We start from the raw sequence: 24,202 nt of genomic DNA on the forward strand, positions 1-24,202 counted from the left end.
CCCCTTGTTCTGTCTGAACAACTGCCTCTTGATCTATGTACAGGTTCCTCACGAGCACAATTAAGTGTTCTGGAATTTCCATTCTTCGCAGTGTTATCCATAGTTTGTTATGATCCACACAGTCGAATGCCTTTGCACAGTCAATAAAACACAGTAAACATCCTTCTGGTATTCTCTGCTTTCAGCCAGGATCCATCTGACATCAGCAATGATATCCCTGGTTCCACGTCCTCTTCTGAAACCGGCCTGAATTTCTGGCAGTTCCCTGCCGATATACTGCTGGAGCTGTTTTTGAATGATCTTCAGCAAAATTTTGCTTGCGTGTGATATTAATGATATTGTTCTATAATTTCCACATTCGGTTGGATCACCTTTCTTGGGAATAGGCATAAATATGGATCTCTTCCAATCAGTTGGCCAGGAAGTTGTCTTCCATATTTCTTGGCATAGACGAGTGAGCACCTCCAGCGCTGCATCTGTTTGTTGAAACATCTCAATGGATATTCCATCAATTTCTGGAGCCTTGTTTTTCACCAATGCCTTCAGAGCAGCTTGGACTTCTTCCTTCAGTACCACTGGTTCCTGATTATATGCCACCTCTTGAAATGGTTGAACACTGACTAATTCTTTTTGGTATAATGACTCTGTGTATTCCTTCCATCTTCTTTTGATGCTTCCTGGGTCATTTAATATTTTCCCCATGGAATCTTTCACTATTGCAACTCGAGGCTTGAATTTTTTCTTCAGTCCTTTCAGCTTGAGAGAGGCCAAGCGTGTTCTTCCCTTTTGGTTTTCCATCTCCAGCTCCTTGCACATGTCATTATAATACTTTGTCTTCTCGAGAGGCCCTTTGAAATCTTCTGTTCAGTTCTTTTACCTCATCAATTCTTCCTTTTGCTTTAGCTGCTCGACGCTCAAGAGCAAGTTTCAGAGTCCCCTCTGACATCCCTCTTGGTCTTTTCTTTCTTTCCTGTCTTTTCAGTGACCTCTTGCTTTCTTCATGGATGATGTCCTTGATGTCATTCCACAACTCGTCTGGTCTTCGGTCACTAGTGTTCAATGCGTCAAATCTATTCTTGAGATGGTCCCTAAATTCTTGAGTGGGATATACTCAAGGCCAGGGGCCAACTGTGGAACAGACCATCAATTGCTCATATGCAAGTTCTAGCTAAAACTGAAGAAAATCAGAGCAAGTCCACGAGAGGACAGTAGTAAGCAAGAAAACACTAAAGGTACATCCTACTTCTGAAGAAAAATAGATGACAAAAAGAAATGCTACTCATAACTTGAGACACTGGATAATGGAGAAAAATGCCTATCATCAGGAGCCCAGGGCAGAGGCAGCCATCAGGCCCAAAAGATCATGGGTTGCAGAAACATTCATGGCAGCTTCAGTACAGGGGTCTGCAGTTTCTCCCACTGGACCAAGTATGGTGGCATCTTGGCATGAGTCTGCTAAGGCTGCTCACAAGAGGGTATGGAGGCCATGTCATGAGGCAGACCCTTCAATCCGTGCACCCTTAGTGCTGGAACACAGACCTCAAAGGGAAGGTGGAAACCAATGGGCTCTGCTTGTGCTAGATGGGGAAGAAATGCATCGCAATGAGAACTGAGATTAGAGCTACCAACACTATAAATGTCCAGACTCTATCAGAAGACAAAAATGTTTCAAATGCCACTTTCTAAGAGTGGATCCCCACCACCAAGATATGGTAATTGCATGGTAAAGCTAAAATCTTCATTAGCTCAGGCACCCCTGAGTCTCTGCTTTAGTCTCTGGCAACATCAAATTTTAGATTGTAGAAACGTAATTTTTCTTTCGATAACTATTTGAAGGCCGGGAATTAGGCTGTCTTCTAAATTTGCTGGGTATGGGGCCGGTGCTTTGAAAATCTTGTACGTCCTAATAACTGTTTGGACTCCTTAAATGAAGATCATGAACCTTGATCCCTACCTCATGCCATACCTAAAAAATCAATTCCGGATGGATTATAGATATGACTATATAAAAAAAATTTTTTTTTATATAAAAGCAAGAAAAGAAAGAAAAACTTCCAGAAGATAAAATAGGAAAATATCTTCAAGACTTTGTGAAGACAAACTACTTTTTGTGTCCAGCTTAGGAAATCTAACCATTAAGGAAAAGGCTCCTAAATTTTAATGGAAAATCACTGATAACCAAAAGATAACATTAACAGAGTCAAGAGGCAAGCCATAGAGTGGGAAAAGATATTTGTACTAGCTGAAAAAGGACCTGTGATCAGGGTATATAAAGAACACCTACAAAAAAAAGAAAAAGAAACACGATTTGAAAAATTAGCAAGAGACTTGAAGCACTCCATAAAAGAGGATGTCTCCCAGGCCCATAAGCATGTGAACAGGTGCTTAGCATTATTAGTCAGAGAAACTCAAATCACAATAATACACCTCCATATATTTATCATAATGGTCAAAAAAACCCAGCAGTTCAAACATGTAATCTACTGCTGGTAGATATGCAAACTGGTACGAGCACTGTGGAAAACTGCTGGGCAAATCTACTAAGTTAAATGTGTACTACCCTATGACCCAGCAATTTCACCTCTAGACACACACCCAACAGCAAGGCAAGTACCTGCCACCAAAAGAACGTCCACAGCAGCAGCATTCAAAAGAGCCAAACACTGGAAACAATTCAAATGTCTATGAACAGTAGAATGGATAAATATTGTGGAATATTCAGATAATGGATTTCTATACAGCCAAGAAAAAGGACAAACTGCTGCTATATACGACAACATGAATGAATGTCAGAGGTATAATACTTACCAAAAAGAAGTTGGATTCAAAAAAGCAGATAAATTCAAAAAAATAGGCAAACTGATATACGGTAATAGAAGTTAGAAGAATGGTTATCCTTGAGGGAGGATGGTGATTGGGGGGGACATGAGGAAGGTCTCTGTGTAATGTTCTACGCCCCGATCTCAGTTGAGTGGTAACTACATAGATGTGCTCACTTTGTAAAAATCACATCTTTTACAAAAATTAACTTAAAACGGATCACAGACCTAAATGTAAAATGCAAAACTATAAAACTTCTAGAAGCTAACATAGGAGAAAACTTAAGTGGCCTCAGGTTTGGCGATGAGTTTTTAGATACACCACCAAAAGCACGATCCATGAAATCAAAAATTGATAAGCTGGGCTTCATTAAAATTAAAAACTTCTGCTCTGCAAAAGACACTATTAAGAGAATGAAAACACAAGCCACAGGTTGGGAGAAAATACTTGCAAAACAAATACACAAAACTCTTAAAACTCGACAATAAAACAAAAAATGGGCTAAAGATCTGAACAGAAACTCACCGAGGGAGATATACAGATAACAAAGATGCATAAGAAAAGATGCTCAACATCAGATGTCACTACAGAAATGCAAATTAAAACAACACTACACACCTATCAGAATTGCTAAAACCCAAAACACTGACAACATCAAATGCTATCAAGAATGTGGAGCAACAGGAACTCTCATTCATTGCTGGTGGGAAGGCAGAGTAACACAGGATGGTACATTTTAGAAGACAGTCTGGCAGTTTGTTACAAAGTTAAAATATAGGCTTACCATATGATCTAGCAATGGTGCTCCTAAGTATTTACCCAAAAACCTGCACACAAATGTTTATAGCAGCTTTATTCATAATTGCCAAAAACTGCAAGCAACCAAAATGTCCTTCAGCGAGTGACTGGATAAACTGTGGTCAATCCATACAATGCAGTACTATCCAGCGATAAAAAGAAATGAGCCATCAAGCTACGAAAAAACATGGAGGAGCCTTAAATGCATGTTGCTAAGTGAAAGCAGTCAGTCTGGAAAGTCTGCATATTGTATGACTCCAACTATACGACATTCTGGAAAAGGCATAACTATAGGAACAGAAAACACATCACTGGTTGTGAGGAGTTTGTGGGGAATTTTTAGGGTGGTAAAACTATTCTACATGACATTATGGATTTGTCAAAACCCACAGGACTGCTCAACACAAAGAGTGAACCCTGATGTAAACTATAATAGACTTCAGTTAATCATATTGTTGGTTGTGGTGGTTGCCACTGCGTCGATTCTGAATCATGGTGACCCCGTGTGTGCAGAGTAGATTGCTCCACAGGATTTTTAAGGCTGTGACCTTCTAGAAGCATATATCCAGGTCTGTCTTCCAAGGCACCTCTGGGTAGGTTTCCAACCACCAACTTTTTGGCTAGAAGTCAAGCGCTTAACTGTTTGTGCCACCCAGGGACTCCTTAGTTAATTATAATGTATCAATACTGGTCACTGGTGGAAAAACACGTACCACACAAATTCAAGATGTTAATAACAGGAGAAACTCTCTGTACTATCTGCTCAATTTTTCTGTAAACCCGAAACTGCTCTAAAAAATGTTATGTTCTTGTTAGGTGCCATCAAGTCGCTTCAGACTCATAGCAACCCCATATGATAGAGGAGAAGTGCCCCATAGGGTTTTCTAGGCTGTCATCTTTACCAGAGCAGATTGCCACATTACCAATGTTCTGGTTAGAAGCTGAGTGCTCAACCATTATGCCACCACAGTTTCTTCTCTAAAAAATAAAGTTTATTAATTAAAAAAAAAAAATTCAAGGAGCTGTTCACCTGACGTGTGGACTTTACTGTATACAAATTTTGCGTCAACAACAAAAGGTATTTATTTTTTAAGTGCAGCTCATGAGAGACTCAGTGCTGAACCAAAGCAACTTGTGAGGTTCTAAGGAACCACACCTGTCCAGAGAGAGGGCCCCCGAGCTTTGGCCACTGAAGGATGCTGGCATCTGCCCAGGCAGAGGGCACCACTGCCTGAGACTCAACTGTATAAGAAATCAAAAAGAACTTATTTTTTTGGACTTTAACTTGAGAATTTTGGACTTTGAATTTTAACTCATAATGATAAGAATTTTTGGTTCTGGAATTTAATGTCTTTGGACTTCAACTTGCAAGGAAGTTAATATTGGGACTTTAATTTCTCTCTGGGAAATTCATACTGGAAACAGGTTTCTATTCAAATCAAGAGCACCTTTAAGTGGTTGGTCTTTTTTACTGAATTACCTTGACACTATTCTTTAACCTTACGGCAGAACCTCTGATGAGCTACACTGGATAACAAGGCTGGACAGAATTTGGAACAGGAGATAGAATAAAACCAGCTGCTGTTGAGCTGACTCCAACTCATGGTGACCCCATGTTTGTCAGAGTAGAACTGTGCTCCATAAGGTTTTCAGTGGCTGATTTTTCAGAAGCAGATCACCAGGCCTTTCTTCTGAGGCACCCTCTGGGTGGGTTCAAACTGCCAACCTTTCGGTTTGTAGCTGAGTGCTTCCACCCATAGGTTTCCAGCAGTGGGTACACAGGAGCCTTGCAATCGATATAATTAATGCATTATTCTTAACCCTTTTAGTGCCTTTTGAGGCATAAGCTAAACTGTCCACTCCCATGAGCATTAATAAAGAAAGGTGGCTTGTTTGGGAGACGCAGTCTCAGAAGGTTGAGCAACTGTCCTAATGGTGACTTAATGGTTAAGCCCCAGGAGTCAAGGGAACAAAACCCAGGACATATTGCAAGAGAACATCCTTTCGCCTGGCTTCATGCCTCCAAGTGCAGGGACCTCCAGTGCCCTCCTCCCCAGGGCAAGGGCAGCTTATCTGACCGGTGAGTTTCAGAGAAGGAACAGGGCATGAGCTGCTCACCCCTCCTCCTCTCTCTTCTTTTCAGATTTTCCAGCAAGAGGAAAGTATTCCACAGTCTAAGATGGTTGACACTGCAGCCGAACAATGGACTCAAACATAGCAACGATCGTGAAGATGGTGCAGGATCAGGAAACGTTTCGTTCTGTTGTACATTAGGCCACCAGGAGTCAGAGCAGACTCAGGAGCAACAACAACCACAACAAGCTGTGCTTCCAGGCATGCAGAGGCAATAGGCTGCTTCAGGGAACGAGGCCTGCCACTGTCCAGCCCTACCTCTGCCTGCCTCGAAGTCCTGCAGTTCAGAGATGGCTCTTGCACTAACCATGTTCCCACAGCAGCTTTATCATAAATAAAAATGGCATTTGATCTCCACTATGTCTGACCTAAGGAGTCCTGGCAGCGCAGTGATTAAGCCCTTGCCTGTTAACCAAAAGGTCAGTGGTTCAAACCCGCCAGTCACTCTGAGAGAGAAAGATGTGGCAGTCTGCATCTGTAAGGATTTACAGACTTAGAAACCCTACTCTGTCCTATAGGGTTGCTATGACTCAGAATTGACTTTGGTTTGGTTTGGGATCTCTGATCTTGACACAGAAAAAGGACACTACCAGCTGACCCTTCAGACCCAACAGTTTGGTCGATCCCTTCTATTGCTTTTTTCTCTATAAGTTTATGCTTGTTTTTTTTTTTTTTTCCCCTTCTACTTTTATCAGTTTAGTTCTGGATTTTCTTCCCCTAACTACTTGAGTCCACCACGTGTCTGTCAGTTGTACTATGATGGCTTGCGTGTTGCTGTAAAACTGAAAGTTTTGCCACTGGCATTTCTAATACTAGCAGGGTCTCCCTTGGTGGACAGGTTTCAGCAGAGCTTCTAGACTAAGACAGACCAAGAGAAGGACCTGGCAGCCTACTTCTGAAAAAATTGGCTATTGGAAACCTTATGAATAGCAGCAGAACACTGTCTGATATAGTGCCGAAAGATGAGACCCTCAGGTTGGAAGGCACTCAAAATATGACTAGGGAAGAGCTGCCTCCTCAAAGGAGAGCCAACCTTAATGTCATGGAGGGAGTCAAGTTTTTGAGACATTCATTTGCTGATGTGGCATGACTCAAAATGAGAACAGCTGCAAACATCCATTAATGATCAGAACATGGAATGTACGAAGTATGAATCTAGGAATATTGCAAGTTGTCAAAAATTAAATGGAACACATAAACATCGATATCCTAGACGTTAGTGAGCTGAAACAGACTGGTGCTGGCCATTTTGAATCAGACAATTATATGGTCTACTATGCCAGGAACGACAAATTGAAGATGAATGGCATCATGTTCATCATCGAAAAGAACATTTCGAGATCTGTCCTGAAGTACAATGCTGTCAGTTATTGGATAATATCCATATGCCTATAAGGAAGATCAGTTAATACAACTATTATTCTAATTTATGCACCAACTACTAAGGCCAAAGATGAAGAAATCGAAGCTTTTTACCAAATTCTGCAGTCTGTAATTGATCATTCAATCAAGATGCACTGATAATTAATGGCAATTGTAATGCAAAAGCTGGAAACAAAGAAAAAGGATTGGTAGTTGGAATATGGCCTTAGTGATGGAAATGATACCTAGATGGCATGACAGAATTTTCCAAGACCAATGACTTCTTCATTGCAAATAAGTTTTTTCATCAACACAAACGGCGACTATACACGTGGACCTCACCAAATGGAATACATGGAAAACAAATTGACTACATCTGTGGACAGAGACAATGGAAAGGCTCAATATCATCAGTCTGAACAAGGCCAGGGGCCAACTGTGGAACAGACCATCAAGTGCTCATATGCAAGTTCAAGTTGAAGTTGAAGAAAATTAGAACAAGTCCATGAGAGCCAAAGTATGACCCTGAGTATATTTCACCTGAATTTAGAGACCATCTCAAGAATCAATTTGACATGTTGAACACTAATGACTGAAGATCAGACAAGTTGTAGCAATGACATTAAGGACATCGTACATGAAGAAAGCAAGACATCATTAAAGAAAGAAAAGACCAAAACGGATGTCAGAAGAGACTCTGAAAGTTGCTCTTGAACAGTCACCGTGTGAGGAATGTCTACGAGCCAGGAAACCAAAAAGCACCCAGGGCTACTGACAAGGAAGGAATCCGCAGGGCTACGACTCTGATTTGGACTTTTAGCCTCCTGAACTGTGAGAAAACTTCTATTCTTTAAAGCCACCCACTGTTATAGCAGCACTAGGAGACTAAGACAGAGGTGACGGCCAATTTCTGATCTTGTGGCATTATGGTCAGAGAATGTGATAAAATTAGATTTCATATGGATTCTCTAGGTAAATGGTAATACTTGTTGCCTAATATATGATCCATTTTTGTAAGTTTCAAGGTGTGCTTGAAAATAGCGCATATTCTCTAGATTGGGGATACAGGTTTTATAAGATCAATATCCTCATTAATTTTTCTCTGCTGGAATTATCAATTTGCTGAGAGAGGTGTGTTAAAATCTCCTATGAATGTGGTTTTGTCAGTTTCTCCTTCTAAGTCTGTCAATTTTTCCTTTATATTTTGAGGGTACATCATTAGAGGTTCACAGGTTCAGAACTGTTCATTTTCCTGGCTAATTATCACCTTCTTTAACCCTAGAAATATATTTGCCTTAAAATCTCTTTTGTCTGATGTCAATATTGTTAAACTACTTTCTTTTGGTCAGTATTTCCTTAGCATACATATTTTTTTCACCTCTTACCTTCTATCTCAAGAGGCACCAGTGGTTCCAATTCAGCTCTGCCCCTTGTGCCTGGACAAAGGTGGGACAATCGATAATCAATAAAAGTAAAAACATCACTTCGTGTGTTTCTGGGCATCATAGTTTAAATCCATTAGTTTATAATGGAAGAAATAAGTCATTGGTCCCACCTTTGGAGGCTGCTAGGGTCACTATGAGTTGGAATCAACTTGATGGCAATGGGTTTGGTTTTTGGTTTAGGGAAACACCTCATCATTTTAGAAACTGGTAAATAAAGGGAAAAAATCAAGCCCTATCCTGCCTTTGATACACGAACTGCACTTCCAGATACCCAGATAGTTGAAGAGGGGAAGTTTCTCTTCAGGGAATCATTGCAGCTCACAGAGGAAGAAGGCACAATGGGAGAAGAATGTGACACTGCAACCTCGAATGAAATAATCCATCTGTTGGTAGGGGTCATGGTGGCTGGTGACCTGGCAAAGGAAGAAGCATCCAGACCTGGTGGGGCTATACCACCAGCCCCAGCTGTGACGAATGCATGCCAAAAAAAAAAAACTAAAAATCAAACATATATCTGATCAAGCATTGGATTTAACTCCCAACTTACAGGAAAAACTGGGGCAAAAGGAACGCTTAAACGTCACCACCAGACACAAAAGCAAAGTCCAGACTGTGGGAACTCTACAGGACAAATGACAAGGCATCTTCAATAAACAAACTGAGAGGAAAACACAGAGGCGGGGGGGCAACTACAGCTTTAAAGACACAGATTCTAAGCCAGACACAAAAGGACACAAAGCCTATAGTCCCATTTACATGAAATATCTAGCACAGACAAATTTGTGGAGACAGAAGGTAGATTAGAGGTTACCAGGGGCTGGGGGGTGGGGGGAGGAGGGGGAGTTATTGCTTAATGGCTACAGAGTTTCTCTTTGGGGTGATGAAAATGTTTTGGAAATAATGGTCCTGATGGTTGCAAAATAATTTTGTTGTTGTGTGCTGCTGAGTCAATTCCGACTCACAGAGACCCTATATGACAGAGCAGAACTGCTGTTATCTTTACAGGGGCACATCGTCAGGTCTTTTCTCCCGAGGACCTGCTGGTGGGTTCAAACCGCCGAGCTCTTGGTTAGCAGCTGAGCACTGAACCATTACGCCATCAGGGCTCCTCAATAATAAAAGTAAATAAAATAAAATAAAGAGACTTAAGATTCATACCATCCCATTACAACATATGGACCTTATTGAGATCCAGATTTGAACAAACTATAGAAAAAAATTTATGAAGTTTACTGGGGAAATTTTAACATTTGCTAGATATTTGATGATATCGAGAAATTATTAGGTTTTAGATGAGATGATATTATCGAGTCTTTTTTTAAAAAAGACTCCTTAGTGTTTTTTAGCTACACATACAGCTACATTTATAGATAAAAGATACCATGTCTGGGATTTGCTTCAAAATAATCCTGGTTCGAGGAGGAAACTGGGTCAGGATAGAGTTGATGGCTGAGCAGTTGGTACACTGATTCATCATAGTGTTCTCTCAAATTCTGTATACGCTTGAAATTTTTCATAGTAAATTAAAAAAAAATAACTCATCTTAAAAATACTATAGCGCCAGGATAGCTCACATTCTCCCTATGCACAATACATACCAGCATCAAAGGCGCCATCTTTGTTAATTGGAACGAGGATGTGGGTCTTCCCAGCCTGGTCCAGCTTGACCAGCTGCAGCCGGGGTGTGGTGGCAGGTGGGAAGCGGTAGAGCTGGAAGGTGAAGTACACAGTCTTTGGCCACGCCGTTCCCCTGTGGTCCTGAGATACTCTGGGTCCAACAACAGCTCTGAATTAATCAATTATCCATCGCAGGGAACCAGGGCTGCCGTCACACACTGGCATGGTGACCCAGCCTGGGCCCTGCAGGTAGCAGGCGACAGTAAGTAGGATGACTCCTCAGCCACCAACGTGAACAGTTTTGCTGGGCTCTTAGTGAGCAGCCAGACTCACGCGCACTTCAGGCACGACGCCTCTCCTGGCTGGACAGCGCTGCTCCTGGAGCTACCCTAATGCCTGGGACTGGTCAGCATACTGGCCACATTCTAACTAAGGGCCACAGAAAGTTGAGCAAAACATGCTCTTAGGGATTGAGTTGTGTCCCCCCAAAATAAGTGCTGGAATACTCATCCCTATGCCTGTGGACAGAATCTCATTTGAGAATAGAGTTTTGTTATGTTAATGAGGCCGTATCAGTGTGGAGGTGTGTCTTAAACCTAATCAATCACTTTTGAGATATAAAGAGCAGCATAGACGGAGACACGCAAGCACGAATGGGGTAAAGACAGATGTCACACCACATGAAGACCCCAAGAAACAGAGGAACAGAAGTTGAAAAGAGACAAGGACCTTCCCCCACAGCCAAAAGACAGAAAGCCTTCCTCTAGAGCTGGTGCACTGAATTCAGACTTCTAGCCTCCGAAACTGTGAACAAATAAACGTCTATTCATTAATGCCACCCACGTATGGTATTTCAGTCATAGCAGCCCTAGCAGGCTAAGACACACAGCTTGGGAGGTGGGGGTCCTAGCTAAAATAAAACACAGACAGATGGCAATCCTTAATCTAATAAGACCCACACACAGAGAGCTCCAACAGGTCAGAGCCACATAAAAGTTTCTGTTCAACACACCAAGAAATGTGCGAGCCAGACAGAGAGGGGCACAGAAGGAATACTCAAGAATTTACCTGCTGAAGGCAAGAAACTGTAGCACTATTTCATTGCTTTGCAGACAGTCTGCTTCTTCCTTCTGAGGGCTGAACTTCACAGGATCTGTGGGATTCACGGCCTCAGCTGGTTGCTTATTGGCATCCAGAATCTCTGGAAAGCCAGAGGACTGCAGGAGCACCATCGAGGCCCGGGAGAGCGCGCTTCCGGAGCTGGAACAGAAAGCAGTCCTCAGCCAGCCACTCAGAGAAGGGCCGGCAAATATGGCAGGTCCTGGAACAGACCTCTTTTTGGAAAGCCTGTTGCTCAGAGCGTAAGTCAGGGCTGACACATAAGCACTTGCCTGGTCCAAACCATATCAAAGCCAAAGCCTCACCTCCTGGCCTGGGCCCCAGCGATGATCGGGGCATGCAAGGGCATGAAAGGCAGCTCCTGCAACTGCTCAGCAACGCACGTGTCCAGGACCACAGATGCCTGGCTCAGGTCAGCCTCCAGGTGAGAGATCCTGCCCTCATAGGGGAGCTCCTGCCAAACAAAATGAGGGCCCCCAGGTGAGGCCAACGAGGATCCCAACCTGTAACAACAGTGTTCCGATTTAAAGAGACTTGTCGGGCTGCCAGAGTTTGCAAATAAAAATATAAGAGGCCCAGTTAAATTTCAATTTCAGGTAAACAATGAATAATATAAGTATATCCCATGCAGTATCTGTTGTTGTTGTTAGGTGCCATCAAGTCAATTCCAACTCACAGCAACCCTGTAGGACAGGGCAGGACTTCCCCATAGGATTTCCGAGGCTGTATTCTTCATAGGAGCGGACTGCCACATCTTCCTCCCTCAGAGCAGGTGGTGAGTTCCAACCACCGACGCTTTGGTTAGGGGCCAAGCGCTTTAACCACTGCATCACCAGGGCTCCTTAACTGGGATACACATATACTAAAATACTATTTGTTGTTCATCAAATTCGAGTTTAACTGGGCATCATCCTGTACTTCATCTGGCCAGCCTATCTGTGAATCTAAACACAATGAGGACGGACTCACTGATTTTATGAACAGGTCAGTTCCATGGCAGATATCTGATACCCAAGATGGTCAAGAAACACAGAACAGAAAGATGACATCTTCTTCAATACTCAGAGGTGAGCGGTGGTGCATACCTGCTGGTATGCAAAGCAGGTTCTCTTGTCCCCGCATCACCTGAGTATTCTAGTCACTCACTTGTGTTCCACTGTCCACACCCCTCCAAAGCAGAAGAATTATGTCTTGATGAAGAGCTTGTTTGGGAGCCAGGTGTCTTGAGTTTTCTCTTTTAAGCTTGAGTCCCAAGCTTTCTGTTGTAATTCAAAAGTTAACACCACATGGCCAGAGGGGCCCCCAACACAGGTCTCAGGTGCCAATAACAGAAAGATATGCAAGCTCTTCATAAATACATGAGCCCTAGAATGTTCTAGAATAAGGCATGTCATAACATTATCAGGGTTTCCAAATGAGTGGTTAAATGGAGCTATTTTTCAACATGCCTCCAATGAAAGACTGCAGTTTGCAGGTTTTTGAGACAAAACTCCACGTGAATCCCCAAGGTCAGTGGAAGCACAGGCCTGTTGTAGCCGTTCAGTCCATCTGAACCCAGGAGGGTGGGTTTCACTAACTCTCCTTGTGCTGCTGTGCCAGCAAGGACAGCGTGCCTGTGTCCGTCTATTTATATCTCCAGCGCACTCTTCTTTTCCTTTCGTGCACGGCGATTCTAAGGGCAGTTTAACTTTGTCTTATCAAGGAGAGCAAAGACCCAAATCAAGCCCATAGCAGGAACAGCTTCGAGGGCCAAATTCCCCTTTGGTCTCCCGCCTTAAAGCCACCACAGTGATTAAGCATGGTCTGAAGCTGACAGCTCAGCATCCACCCATCAAGTCCCCGTAACCCATGTCACAGAGAGCCCAGTGACACCCTTCACCACAGCAAGTCCAGTGATGCCCCCACCACAGTGACCCTGGTGATGTCCTCACCACAGCCAGCCCAGTGACACCCCCACCACAGCAAGGCCAGTGACAGCCTCACCACAGCAACCCCAGTGACACCCCACCACAGTGACCCCAGTGACATCCTCACCACAGTAAGCCCTGTGATGCCCCCACCGCAGCGAACCCAGTGACACCCCCACCACAGTGGGCACTGTGATGCCCCCATCACAGTGACCCCAGTGATGCCCCCACCACAGCAAGCCCGGTAACATCTCTATCACCTAACTGAGGACAAGCAGAGCTCACAAAACAAAAGATTCAGCACAAGTTAGGGGCATGGAGCCATTCTCCTAATGGAAGTCAGAGGTGGGAGGCATAGGTAACACCTACCGACTGGGCTGGGATGGGCGGTGAGCCATCGGACTGCAGTGGAGAGGGCCTGGGTGACCGGTGCTGGGCCGGGGACTGTGGGGACGCTGCCAGCTGGGAAATGGACAACTGGAATGGGAGAGAGCTCGGGTGAGAAGCTGGATGCCTTCCTGTCCCTTCACAGAACCCCTCCCACACACGGGGACCCTTGGAACAGAGGACTCCGAAAGCAGACACTGAGAGAGGGGGACTCCCACCAAGTCTCCTGACCGGTGACTGCTCTGGAACTTAGAAATGGTTTTAAATTTCTTCATTTTAATTACAGGAAGTCAAGATTCTGTAATTTTTCCCAAATTGTAATATTCGAATAAAAATATGATTAACAAGGAAAAGGTAGTAGAAAAAGAGAAAGGGTCAGAAAACCCAGGTTCCCTCCACTCGAGGGCTGCAGGTGTGGGCTGTCTTTGAACCTCTCTGGGACTGGAATACCTCCACAACCCCTTCCAACTCCAACACCCATGTTCCTGTGCACAGAGCCTCGGCGATAAGGCAACAATGAGCACAGGGGCAGCTGACACAGGCTCTGGTCACACACAGCTAAAGATGGAATTTCCTCTCTGCCACTTAAATATTGTGTGACCTTGAGCAAATCACCTAAGCATTTTCAGCCTCAGTCTTGGGGCCCTGGTGGCACAGTGGTGAAGAGTTCTGTGCTAACCAAAAGGTCAGCAGTTCGAATCCACCAGCCACTCCTTGGGAACCCTATGGGGCAGTTCTACTCTGTCCTATAGGGTCGATATGAGTCAGAATTGACTCGATGGCAACGGTTTGGTTTGCTTTCGTTACCTGTAAAATGGGGATAATATGAGTATCTAAATCACAGGATTACTGGGTGAATTAAGTGAGCTAATTCCTGGGAAGGGCTGGCACATACCGAGCGCATGGTAAGCCTCCCACAGATGCTGTGAGTATTCAGGAAGTGAATGCTGCTATAAAAGGCTGACGTGGAGGCAGGGGGACCCACACTCCACTGAAGGCAAGTGTCACTAAACTTGGACTCTGTCTCCAATGTACACAGCCACTCTGGATGCTCACTGTCAACAGTGACAGCTGGCCCAAGGAGGGGTGGGCGTGAGGAAGGACAATGAGCAGAGTAGGAGGCCATGGGGGCCCTGCTGGCCACCCTGTGGGGACACAGATCTTTTCCTGTTATGCTCTCCTCAGGCTCCCTGAGGTGGCAGGAGCCTGCCCTGCCTTTGGAAGTGGACAGTGCCACACTGTGGTCCCTGAACACTTTGGGAAAACGTGGAAACCACTACAGAAGAATACTGGACAGGCCAGCAGGAGCGCCTGGAGGCAGGCACAATCCTCATTTCTGATCCCACAACCAAGCTGCACGGTACACATTAAAGCCGCTTCCTGGGGACGGCATTTGATACAGGGTTATTCAACTTTCCCAGAAAGTAGCCTCTGAGCGTGTTCAACCACATGGTAGAGGCCAGCCTGGGATCACCATCGAGCACTACAGGTGGCTCGAGGACCTAGAAGGCGGCCAAGCGGGGACTCACCCCTGCTGCACCGGCCAACAGGCAAGCAAGAAGGAGCCCATGTTCCCCACAGAAGATTCTAGCACCCAGAACATGTGCTGTCTGATACACAGTCAACAGCATTCACATCTCGTTTAGCTGCAGACCGTCCCCACTAGGACCCACTGCTCGGCCTGTGGGGCCCAACTGGTGCCCCAAGAAGGCCAGTGGCTCCCAGGCTGCTCTGGGCCCTGGTCCTTGAGTGTCCCCCACCCCCGGCAGTGACTGGGAAAGGAGAGGGTCAACGCCACATCTCAGCATCTCTTAAAAAGGAAAAAAAAACAGGCCGTTCAGTCCTAACTGAGTCCCAGCCACAGGACATAAGAGCCAGGGAGAACACATCATTTTTTAAAGTACGGAAACATCCTCAGATGGGAAGTGGGGGGTCATTAGCAGTCAGTGGGGAGACCCTCCTCCGACAGCCTGGCACTACAGTCGGCACATTGGGAGACACTGGGGAGATGCCAGGGCAGGTAAGGACGGAGACGCCCCCCACGATGGCCCCCTCTGCCTGGGCAGGAGCCCACTACAGCCCCATAAAAGCCCACAGGAGATAGCTGTTTTTAAAGATGCAAAACGATTTTCCTCACACTCAGAACTTTTAAATCATTGTTTCCGGATTCTGAAATGAGCTTCTTCTCTTTATGCATGTGACACAGCCTGGTGGCCCGGACTTACCCCTGGTCCCACGGGTGAATCCTGGGTGGCAGCAAGTCTCAAGGGTGGTGGCACTGATGGGCCTGTGGGGAAGCACAGGGATGGGGGGGTCAGGGGTCCGGCCAGGCCCAGCCCCTACCCAGCCGAGTCTTTGTCAGCTTCTCCACGTCATCTGTAACTGACACTCAGAGCAAAACACCCGCGCATTCACAGGCTGAGCAGTGGCTATAGGACCCTTGGTTAGGTGGTAGCTGCCATCAAGCTGGCTCCTGACTCATGGCGGCCCCATGCACAATGGGATTGAATTGCTGTGATTCATAAGGCTTTCACTAGCTGATTTTTGGAAGTAGATCACCAGGCCTTTCTTCCTTGTCCATCTTAGCCTGGACGCTCCGCTGAATCCTGTCCAGCATTACAGCAAACTCAAGCCTCCACTGGCAGACGGGTGATGGCTGTGCATGAGGTGCACTGGCCGGGAAGAGAACCTGGGTCTCTCGCATGAAGGTGAGAATTCTACCACTGAACCACCACCAGCATAAATTCAGATAAACAGCAGCTTTTCTAGGCCTCTGCATTTGATGAACAGGACTTGCGCTACATCTGAGACCAAGGATGTCTGCACTGTGAGGCACACGTCCTTCTCCATGGCATCACTTCATCATCCCCGTGAGCATAGGTTGCTGTAAGTATGGGTTTAATGAGAATGAGATTCATAGGACACTGGAGGTTCTCTAACACGCTCACCCATGGCTTTCCCACCTTCTTATCATCTCCACATTCCCTGCCTGACAGAGCTGCTCCAAGTTGGTGGATCCAGGCCTCTGTGCCTCGGGCCAATGCCACTGTGCAAAGTAAGAAACTTACAGCCGGTGCCCCAGCCAGGCTCACCCCAGGCCTGGACTCTTCTGTCACCCACAGCCCCACGCCTGCCCACAAAGCACAGCCTTTCCCTCTAAGGCCTGTCTGTTGGTGGCACAGTGGTTAAGCACTCAGCTGCTAACCAAAAGGCCAGCAGTTCGAACCCACTAGCTGCTCTGTGGGAGAAAGATGTGGTAGTCTGCTTCCATAAAGATTCACAGCCTACTCTGTCCTATAGGGTCGCTATGAATCGGAATTGACTCAACGGCAATGAGTATGGAATAATAAGGCCACTATAACTTCGCCTTTTATACTGTTAGCAAGTATGCAATCTCATGTTACTTACAGAATTAAAAATAATTTTTTTTTTAATTTAATGATCATATTAAGGCATGCCTTCATGTCACTGCCAGAGTCTGATAGCACTCTGGGCTGCACTCATGACCCCAGTCAGCACAGTGCTGAGAAAGAAGCTGCAAGCAGCTGGTCACTCCAGGTGCTTCTCCCAAATGGTGCACTCCTCTGCTAAGAGCCCACCTGGCCAAAGGCTGAGCATCCTCCCCAGGGAGCCACCACAGCTGTCAGAGACAACTGCTCTGCCAGGGCAGCTCTGGGCAGGTGTGGGGCCGTAGACAACTCTGGGGATCGGGTTCTGAGGAGACGAGTTGCCAGCACAACCTCAAGTGCACAGAGCTGCACAGGGAGGGACCAAAGCAGTGTTTCCGCCGACACCAAAGCTAACGGGGATCCAGAAAGGGTCCGTGCTGATTGTTGGAGACAAAGAAAAACTAAGATCCCCAGCTGCAGCAGCCTTCTCCACTTGTCCAGAGATTAATTTTCCCTGACACTCTATTACTCCCCAAGCAATCTCCACTCACTGGAACAGCTGCCAACAAAACCTCAACTGTCCTCTCCACTTCGCTGTCAGTTTAGCTTGTGTGCTAGGCTACAACGCAGGCCTCAGAGAGCAGCCGGGGCTCCCCGCTCTGCCCTAAAGCCAGCCATCCACAGCCATCCTCCTCGGTACATTCTGCTCGGAGGGAAGAGGCCTCTGCACAACCGTGCAAATATGAAGCGTGTTCCCAACTCCAGGGAAGAGGGAATCCTTCTCAAATCAGTGTTTGTGCAGACAGCACTTTTGGTGAGTAAATGGCAAAAACTACACTGTGGACAAAACACCGCTCGAGCATGGTCTGAGTAGGTGCGAGAGCCTGGGACACACACGAAGCTCCTCCTCCACCCCAGGGAGGCCCATCAACCTAAGTGGCCTACAACTGCATATGTCAGGGAGAGAAGGGAAAAGAGGGAAATAGTTCATTAGAAGGTTGACAATGCCAAAACCACAGCTACAAGCAGAGCGGGCGACTGGCAGCCAGCCCAGGTCCCTCAAACCCTCGGGCACTTGGTACTCCCAAAGGAGGGGGCTCCAAGCATTGCTTCTCCATCAGCCACCCACAGAGGCCACCCACAGGAATCAGAGCCTGGGCGCACGAAGCTGTCCCCCACCACTCACACCACAAGGAGCCCAGCATCATCCCCGGGTACCATACCAGCTGTTAGTCTCATGGGCCTGGTGGCACCTGCCAGCCAAGTTCAAAAGTACAGAGGCGCGAGGGGCTCAGGCTGCTGATATTGAGTGTAGACCTCCTGACCTGGGGTCCCATAGAGCAGCCACTCATCACTTCAAGTTGTGTACTTTCTGTGTGCACACTATCCCTGACAAACAAGTGGAAATGCAAAACAAGGAGAACAGAAGAACAGTATCGTTACCACCTTTACTTTCCTCTGTTTATTAACCAGCTTATCCAACAAATATTTTCTTACCATATGCTTGCACTGCACTTGGGCCAAAGATAGAAAAATTTAAAACATAAATAAAAGACTGGGCAGAGAGGCCACATGCCTGGCGACACATCAGGGAACATGGGAGGGGGCCCCCCAGCACAGCCACCTTCCTGGGCAGGAGTGGGCTTGTGTAGGAGGCAGCGCTGTAGCCCCGGATCACAAAACACACAGTTCCCTGAGAATGCTTTTGCTCAAACACCTGCAACTGAACATCACTGTGTGTTTCGGTGGTTGACTGAGGAGAGGATAACCGGCAAGCGGGAACATGACGAGGGTTATTAACAGAGGAGAAAGCTCAGTCTGCTGCACTGACTGCAAAGAGGAACAAAACCGCCTGTGTTTAACCAAAGGGTCAGCTCTTCGATGGGAGAGGAAAAGTCCTGAAGGAGAAGTGATACAGGGCTGCCCAGGAGGCAGTTGCTTAGCAACTCGCTGCAGCTGAGGCTGAAGGCAGGGGGATGCCCAAGCCTGGACCAGAGCAAAGGTGGAGTCTGTAGACGTTAGAGAAGTAAACAGCTGGTTCTGCAAGGAAGGGGAAAGGAAGGGGCCCTCGTTGTAAAAGACCCCAACATTGCGATCTAAAGGAAGATTGTAAAACACAGCTTCCCATCCTCAGACCTTGGAAATAATGGATGAATCAGTTCTGAGTGATACTCCAGACACTAGGAAGTCACAAGGCAACCCTGATGGCAAGGCTGTATTCCTAATTATTTGGGGGTAAAATGGTTTGGTAAAAGGTCATTCTCCCCAGGACTTTGATCACAGGAATGGGGTAAATGAGAGAATCTAAGAGATCAAAGTAGAACTCAATGACAGATGGGGGCTGGGGGCCCAACCTGGGGTGACCAGGACCACAAAGAGTAGGCAGTCCAGGGATGTACCCAGGGTCAGTATCAGAAGTATGATCTCCTTCGCAGAGGCCTTTGCTCTGAACCACTTGCTCACGAACGTTCTCCAGCAAGATGCACCTTAAACTGCTCTACAATCTGCATACCAGCTTCCACAAAGGCTGATCAAAAAGCTGCTTGATAGCTTTAAGCTTTTCCCTGTTGTTATTGTTAGTTCGTTAACATCCAGTCGACTGTGACTCAGGGCAACCCCATGTGTTACAGAGTAGAACTGCTGTATGGAGTTTTCTTGGCTGTAAAATGTACAGAAGCAGATCACCAGGCCTGTCTTCCTCAGCACTGCTGGGTGGGTTCAAACCACCAACCTTTAGGTTAGTAGTGAGGTACAAACCACTTGTGCCACCCAGGCCCTCTTAAAACCCTGCCCTGCTGCCACACAATTTACTGAGTTACACCAACTCACAGAAAGGGAGCTGCCTGTCAGACAGGATGCTACAGATGACGACAGCACAGCAGGTCACAACAATGTCAAGAACAGAACTCAATATATTCTGGGAAACACCGTGGTGGCATATTTTCAATGACCCCTGCTACACGGCTGTTTTTAAATGTATTAAGCAAACAAACCAAAACACACCAGAGCATTCAAAAGCGAAATATGGGTCTGGGAAATTCCAAGTCACAAAGAGTAAAGACTGAGTGCCCTCTAGTGGACCCATGTGCACTTGCTCATGGCGGGTGATGAATGGGCCTTGGGTGCCTTGTAATTTTATAGAAAAAATAAAAAGGATTATTCATAACTGAAAACCAAAAGACCTCACTTAAAGTGACAGCCGCATATCATTAAGATTTCCAGAGGACCCATATAAGTTGGTAAAATAGTGAAGCACAAGAAGTTTCCATCATAAGTTAAACACCAGTGGATAGTTTAAAGTCTCTCATGTTGGGTCTTGGGAGGCAATGTCTTCAAGCGCTTGGAACCTGGGCTGACAGCGATCATACTAATGTGACGTGAGTGCAGCGATAAATCCGAATTAAATACACCAAATGAAATCAGGCTCCATCCACACAGGTCTGCTGGTCCCCGGATAGGAATTGAGAAATACATTACGCTGCTAGAGCACATTTGCACAATAGCTCAATTCCTGACCCTCCAGTCACCAAAGTGTACACTCCTCTCTGGCAGGGATGAAACGATAAATCTCTTGGTAAAGAACTAAAAGTGTGTGTACCCAACAGCTCTAAGTCTTATGCAGTCAAACTGCTCTCAGTGTATATAAGAAGCTAATGGGATGTCGGCCGTCATCCCAAAAGATGTTTCTCTCAGTGGGCGACTGGGTCAGTCTTAGAACCCCAAAGTGAGCCACCTCCCTGGGAGAGTCCCCTCCACTCCGAACCTCAACGGCACTCGCTGCCCACAGGGCTCCTAGGACCCCAAGTGTGTCTGGCCTCACACTGTTGAGTCTTCTCTGTGCCCAGCCCCATCTAGATGGTGGGCTTCCTGACAACAGGCCCATTTCTCACTTGCCTTTGTATTCCTCCTACGTGGCAGGAGCTCCTACTATCATCTATCATCTACTGCTCAAAATGCAAGAAACGCTGGTCAGAGCTGGAATGCAACCATGAAGCAGAAGTAGCAGAGTGTCAGGGAAGAACAGGGACTTGGAATCAGAAGATCAGGCCCCTCGATCCCTGGGGTGACCAACACCTGCTGGTTTTGTTAACTCTGAACATATACTCTCTTATGAGAGCAGGATCAAGGGTTTTTCTTTGGGGAATCACCCTCCCAACCCTTAACCATATGGTCTGGGTGGGATCAGCCCAACCCCCACTCCAAGGCTGGCTGTGTGGCCCAGGACTGACTGCCCTGCCCCCTAAGCCCCTCAGAGTTGGGGTAAGGGCAGATCGTTGGGACTCCCTCTCAGGAATTTTATTGTTAACAACTGGGTAAAAGAAATTCATTCTATTGGGATTCCTAAGCCCAAGGGTAACCCTGGAGCTCCTGGAGTCAACACGCAGAAAAACCCCACCCAGAAGGTAAGCCAACACTGAAGAAACTAGAGCTGAAAGGTAAGGGGATGGGGGTGCTGGAGAGAGACAGACAGACACAACAAGTCTTAATGACATCATTCACCTGCTAGGACCCAGCCAGGCCTAACATCAGCTCTACCTCTGGCCTTTCTGTCACATGAGCCAATGCATTTCCTTTTTAGTTCTAGCTATTTTGAGTTGGGGTTCTACTCCTTGTATATCAGCATCCTGATTAATTCATTACTCTACAAACATGTACAAAATGCTTTGTCATGAGCCAGGACACCACCCAGCAATGTAAAGATAAAAAACAGTCCCTGCTTGTGAGATGGTCCTACAATAGTCTTTAATGTTGAACAAATCAAGTATCTGTACCAAATATTTGCATCTCTTCACCTGCCAAGCCAAAATTAGGACAACATTCTCAGTCCCCTATGATGGGGTGAGGCCACGTGGCTAGTTCTAGTCTATGAACTGGGAGAAGTGATGTGTGTCAATTCCAAGCCACTGCATTTACAACTGGTGGTACAAGATCCTCTAGGGGCCTCCCTTTCTTTCTGGAGCAGTGGCCAGCAACATTCAAGATGGTGGCTGCTCCATTAGCTGAGGTCCCTGAATGAAGACGATGAGCAGAGCCTCCATCAACCCACAATGGTCACAAAGCAAGAGTGAGAGATAAACCTTCTTGTTTAAAGCCACTGAGATCTGGGAATAATTTGTTACCACGGCAAACCTGACTGATACATTCCAAGAGTAGTGGGAAGAAACACAGACAACAAATACTAAAATAAACAACAGCATCTAAATGGCTGTAAGGATGCTGAAGAGAAAGCTCTGCTGGCGACATGTCATCTGAGTTGGGTTTTAAAAGATGAGTAGAATTTTCCCGTATGAAAGGGCAAGAAATTTTTAATATATACATATAAATATCTTTTAAAGTGGGAATGTTTAAAAAGACTTCTAATTTTTAGTTTAAAAGGAAATAAACAACTTAGGAAGTAAGAACAGTACAGGTCAAAACCTATGAAATGCAATCAAAGCTGTACTTAAAAGAAAATTGCATAACCTTAAAAGTTTTTATTATTAAACAAGGTAAGTGGAAAATAAACATTTAGCTAAAAAAAAAAAAACTAGAAGAGCATGGAATTAATAAAGACAAACGTAAATTGTCTCAACTAAATCTAAAACTAATTAGAGACTTAAAAACATAATACAAGAGAACCAATAAGTAAAACCAAAAACTGGTTCTTTAAAGAGACTAATGAAATGTACAAATCTTTGATGAGACTGGGCAAGAAAAGGGGAGACCCAAGAAAATATTAGGAATGGAAAAAGGAATCTCATAATAAATACAAATTTGAATGCTTTAATTAGGCACAACTGTATCCCGATACCTTTGAAAACTAAATGAAATGAACCATTTTTCTAGAGAATGTATATTCCAAAAGTTGACACAAGATGAGGTAGGAAACTTAAATAGACCAATAATCATAAAAAGAAATTTAATAGTTTGCCAAAAATCATTTCAAAAAGGCATCAGGTTCCTGATGGTTTTATAGGTAAGTGTCATCAGACTTTCAAGAAACAGGTAATACCTTTTGTTTCAACTATTTTAAAGCATAGAAAAATATGGAAAACCTATTAATTCATTTTCTAAAACTAGCATACCCCCAATACCAACACCTGATAAACACATAACAAAAAAGGAAAGCTACAGATTAATTCAGGGAACCTTGGTTGCATAGTGGTTAAGAACTACAGCTTCTAACCAAAAGGTTGGCAGTTCAAATCCACCAGGTGCTCCTTGGAAACTCTATGGGGCAGTTCTACTCTGTCCTATTGGGTTGCTATGAGTTGGAATTGACGGCAATGGGTTTGGCTTGTTTCGTTTTTTTTTTTAATAGATCAGTGGTCTGCAAACTATAGCCCACAGGCCAAATTTCAGCCAGCAGCTTGTTTCTATAAACAAAGTTTTACTGAAACACAGCCATGCTTATTCCTTTATGTATTATCTATGGCTTTCATGCTATAGCAACCGAGTTGAGTAGTGTGACAGAGGCCATCTGACTCACAAAGCATATGGTGCTTACAACTTGGCCTTTACAGAAAAAGTTTAATGCCCCCTGCATAGATGAACCTCAATTATGGATAAAAAAGCAGAAATCCTGAACACAAGATAATCAAATCAAGACGGGCATAATCGTAAAGTCCTCCATGAGTCATTCTCTAGTTCTCTATTCTACTTATTCTTTTTTTTTTAATGCATTTGGTAGTTTGTTGATTGTCTCCTTCTTTTTAAAATATAAGCTCCATGAGCCAGGAGCTTAAGATAGTACCTGGCACAGCATGCTCTTAATAAGTAGAGTACAGCCTTCAAAAGCCAGAACCTGTGTAAGGCAGAAACCCGTCAGAGATGGAAAACTCAGATCTCTTCCACTAAAACAAGTGATCAAAAAGTGGTTAAGACTGTTCTCTGCCAAAGGCGGAAAACTTGCAAGACCCAGAAAAACAAGGCAGTTCCGTTGAGTTCCAGCTATCACAGGTTTCACCGTATTTGCTGAATGGATAAGGCAGGGAGGGAGGAAAGGAGGTATGTCTGAAAAAACCCTGTCTGAAGTCAACACTGTCTTAAGTTCTCCCAGAATGGAGGTGAAGGCCTCTAATATGAAAGGGCGGGAACATAGCCAACACTGAACTTTCTGGAGTCAGAGAACCTACTCTCCTGGACAGCATCATGGGCAGTTGCTTGCACCCAACACGTGTAACAACAACAACAACATATAGCACCCCACTGTCCAAATAAGTCAGTTTGTTTATCCATTCTCCAA

At 45.2% G+C, this 24,202-nt stretch overlaps 1 protein-coding gene across 9 annotated transcripts in view; it reads right to left on the reverse strand.

The window, feature by feature from the left end:
- Positions 1-24,202, reverse strand: part of NPHP4 (nephrocystin 4) — a 139,355-nt gene that overhangs the window by 37,490 nt on the left and 77,663 nt on the right. For all 9 annotated transcript variants that reach the window (XR_007516516.1, XM_049877726.1, XM_049877727.1 and 6 more), the window contains 5 exons: positions 15,814-15,875; positions 13,571-13,678; positions 11,600-11,748; positions 11,244-11,435; positions 10,157-10,326 (listed from right to left, as the gene is read on the reverse strand). Coding sequence is in view for 8 of the 9 variants with exons in the window: in XM_049877726.1 (XP_049733683.1) it covers positions 10,157-10,326; positions 11,244-11,435; positions 11,600-11,748; positions 13,571-13,678; positions 15,814-15,875 (681 nt within the window). In the remaining variant the exon portion in view is untranslated. The remainder of the gene's footprint in view (positions 1-10,156; positions 10,327-11,243; positions 11,436-11,599; positions 11,749-13,570; positions 13,679-15,813; positions 15,876-24,202) is intronic.

The sequence above is a fragment of the Elephas maximus genome, chromosome 3 (genome assembly GCF_024166365.1).
Source record: "Elephas maximus indicus isolate mEleMax1 chromosome 3, mEleMax1 primary haplotype, whole genome shotgun sequence".
In the NCBI taxonomy this organism is placed as follows: domain Eukaryota; kingdom Metazoa; phylum Chordata; class Mammalia; order Proboscidea; family Elephantidae; genus Elephas; species Elephas maximus.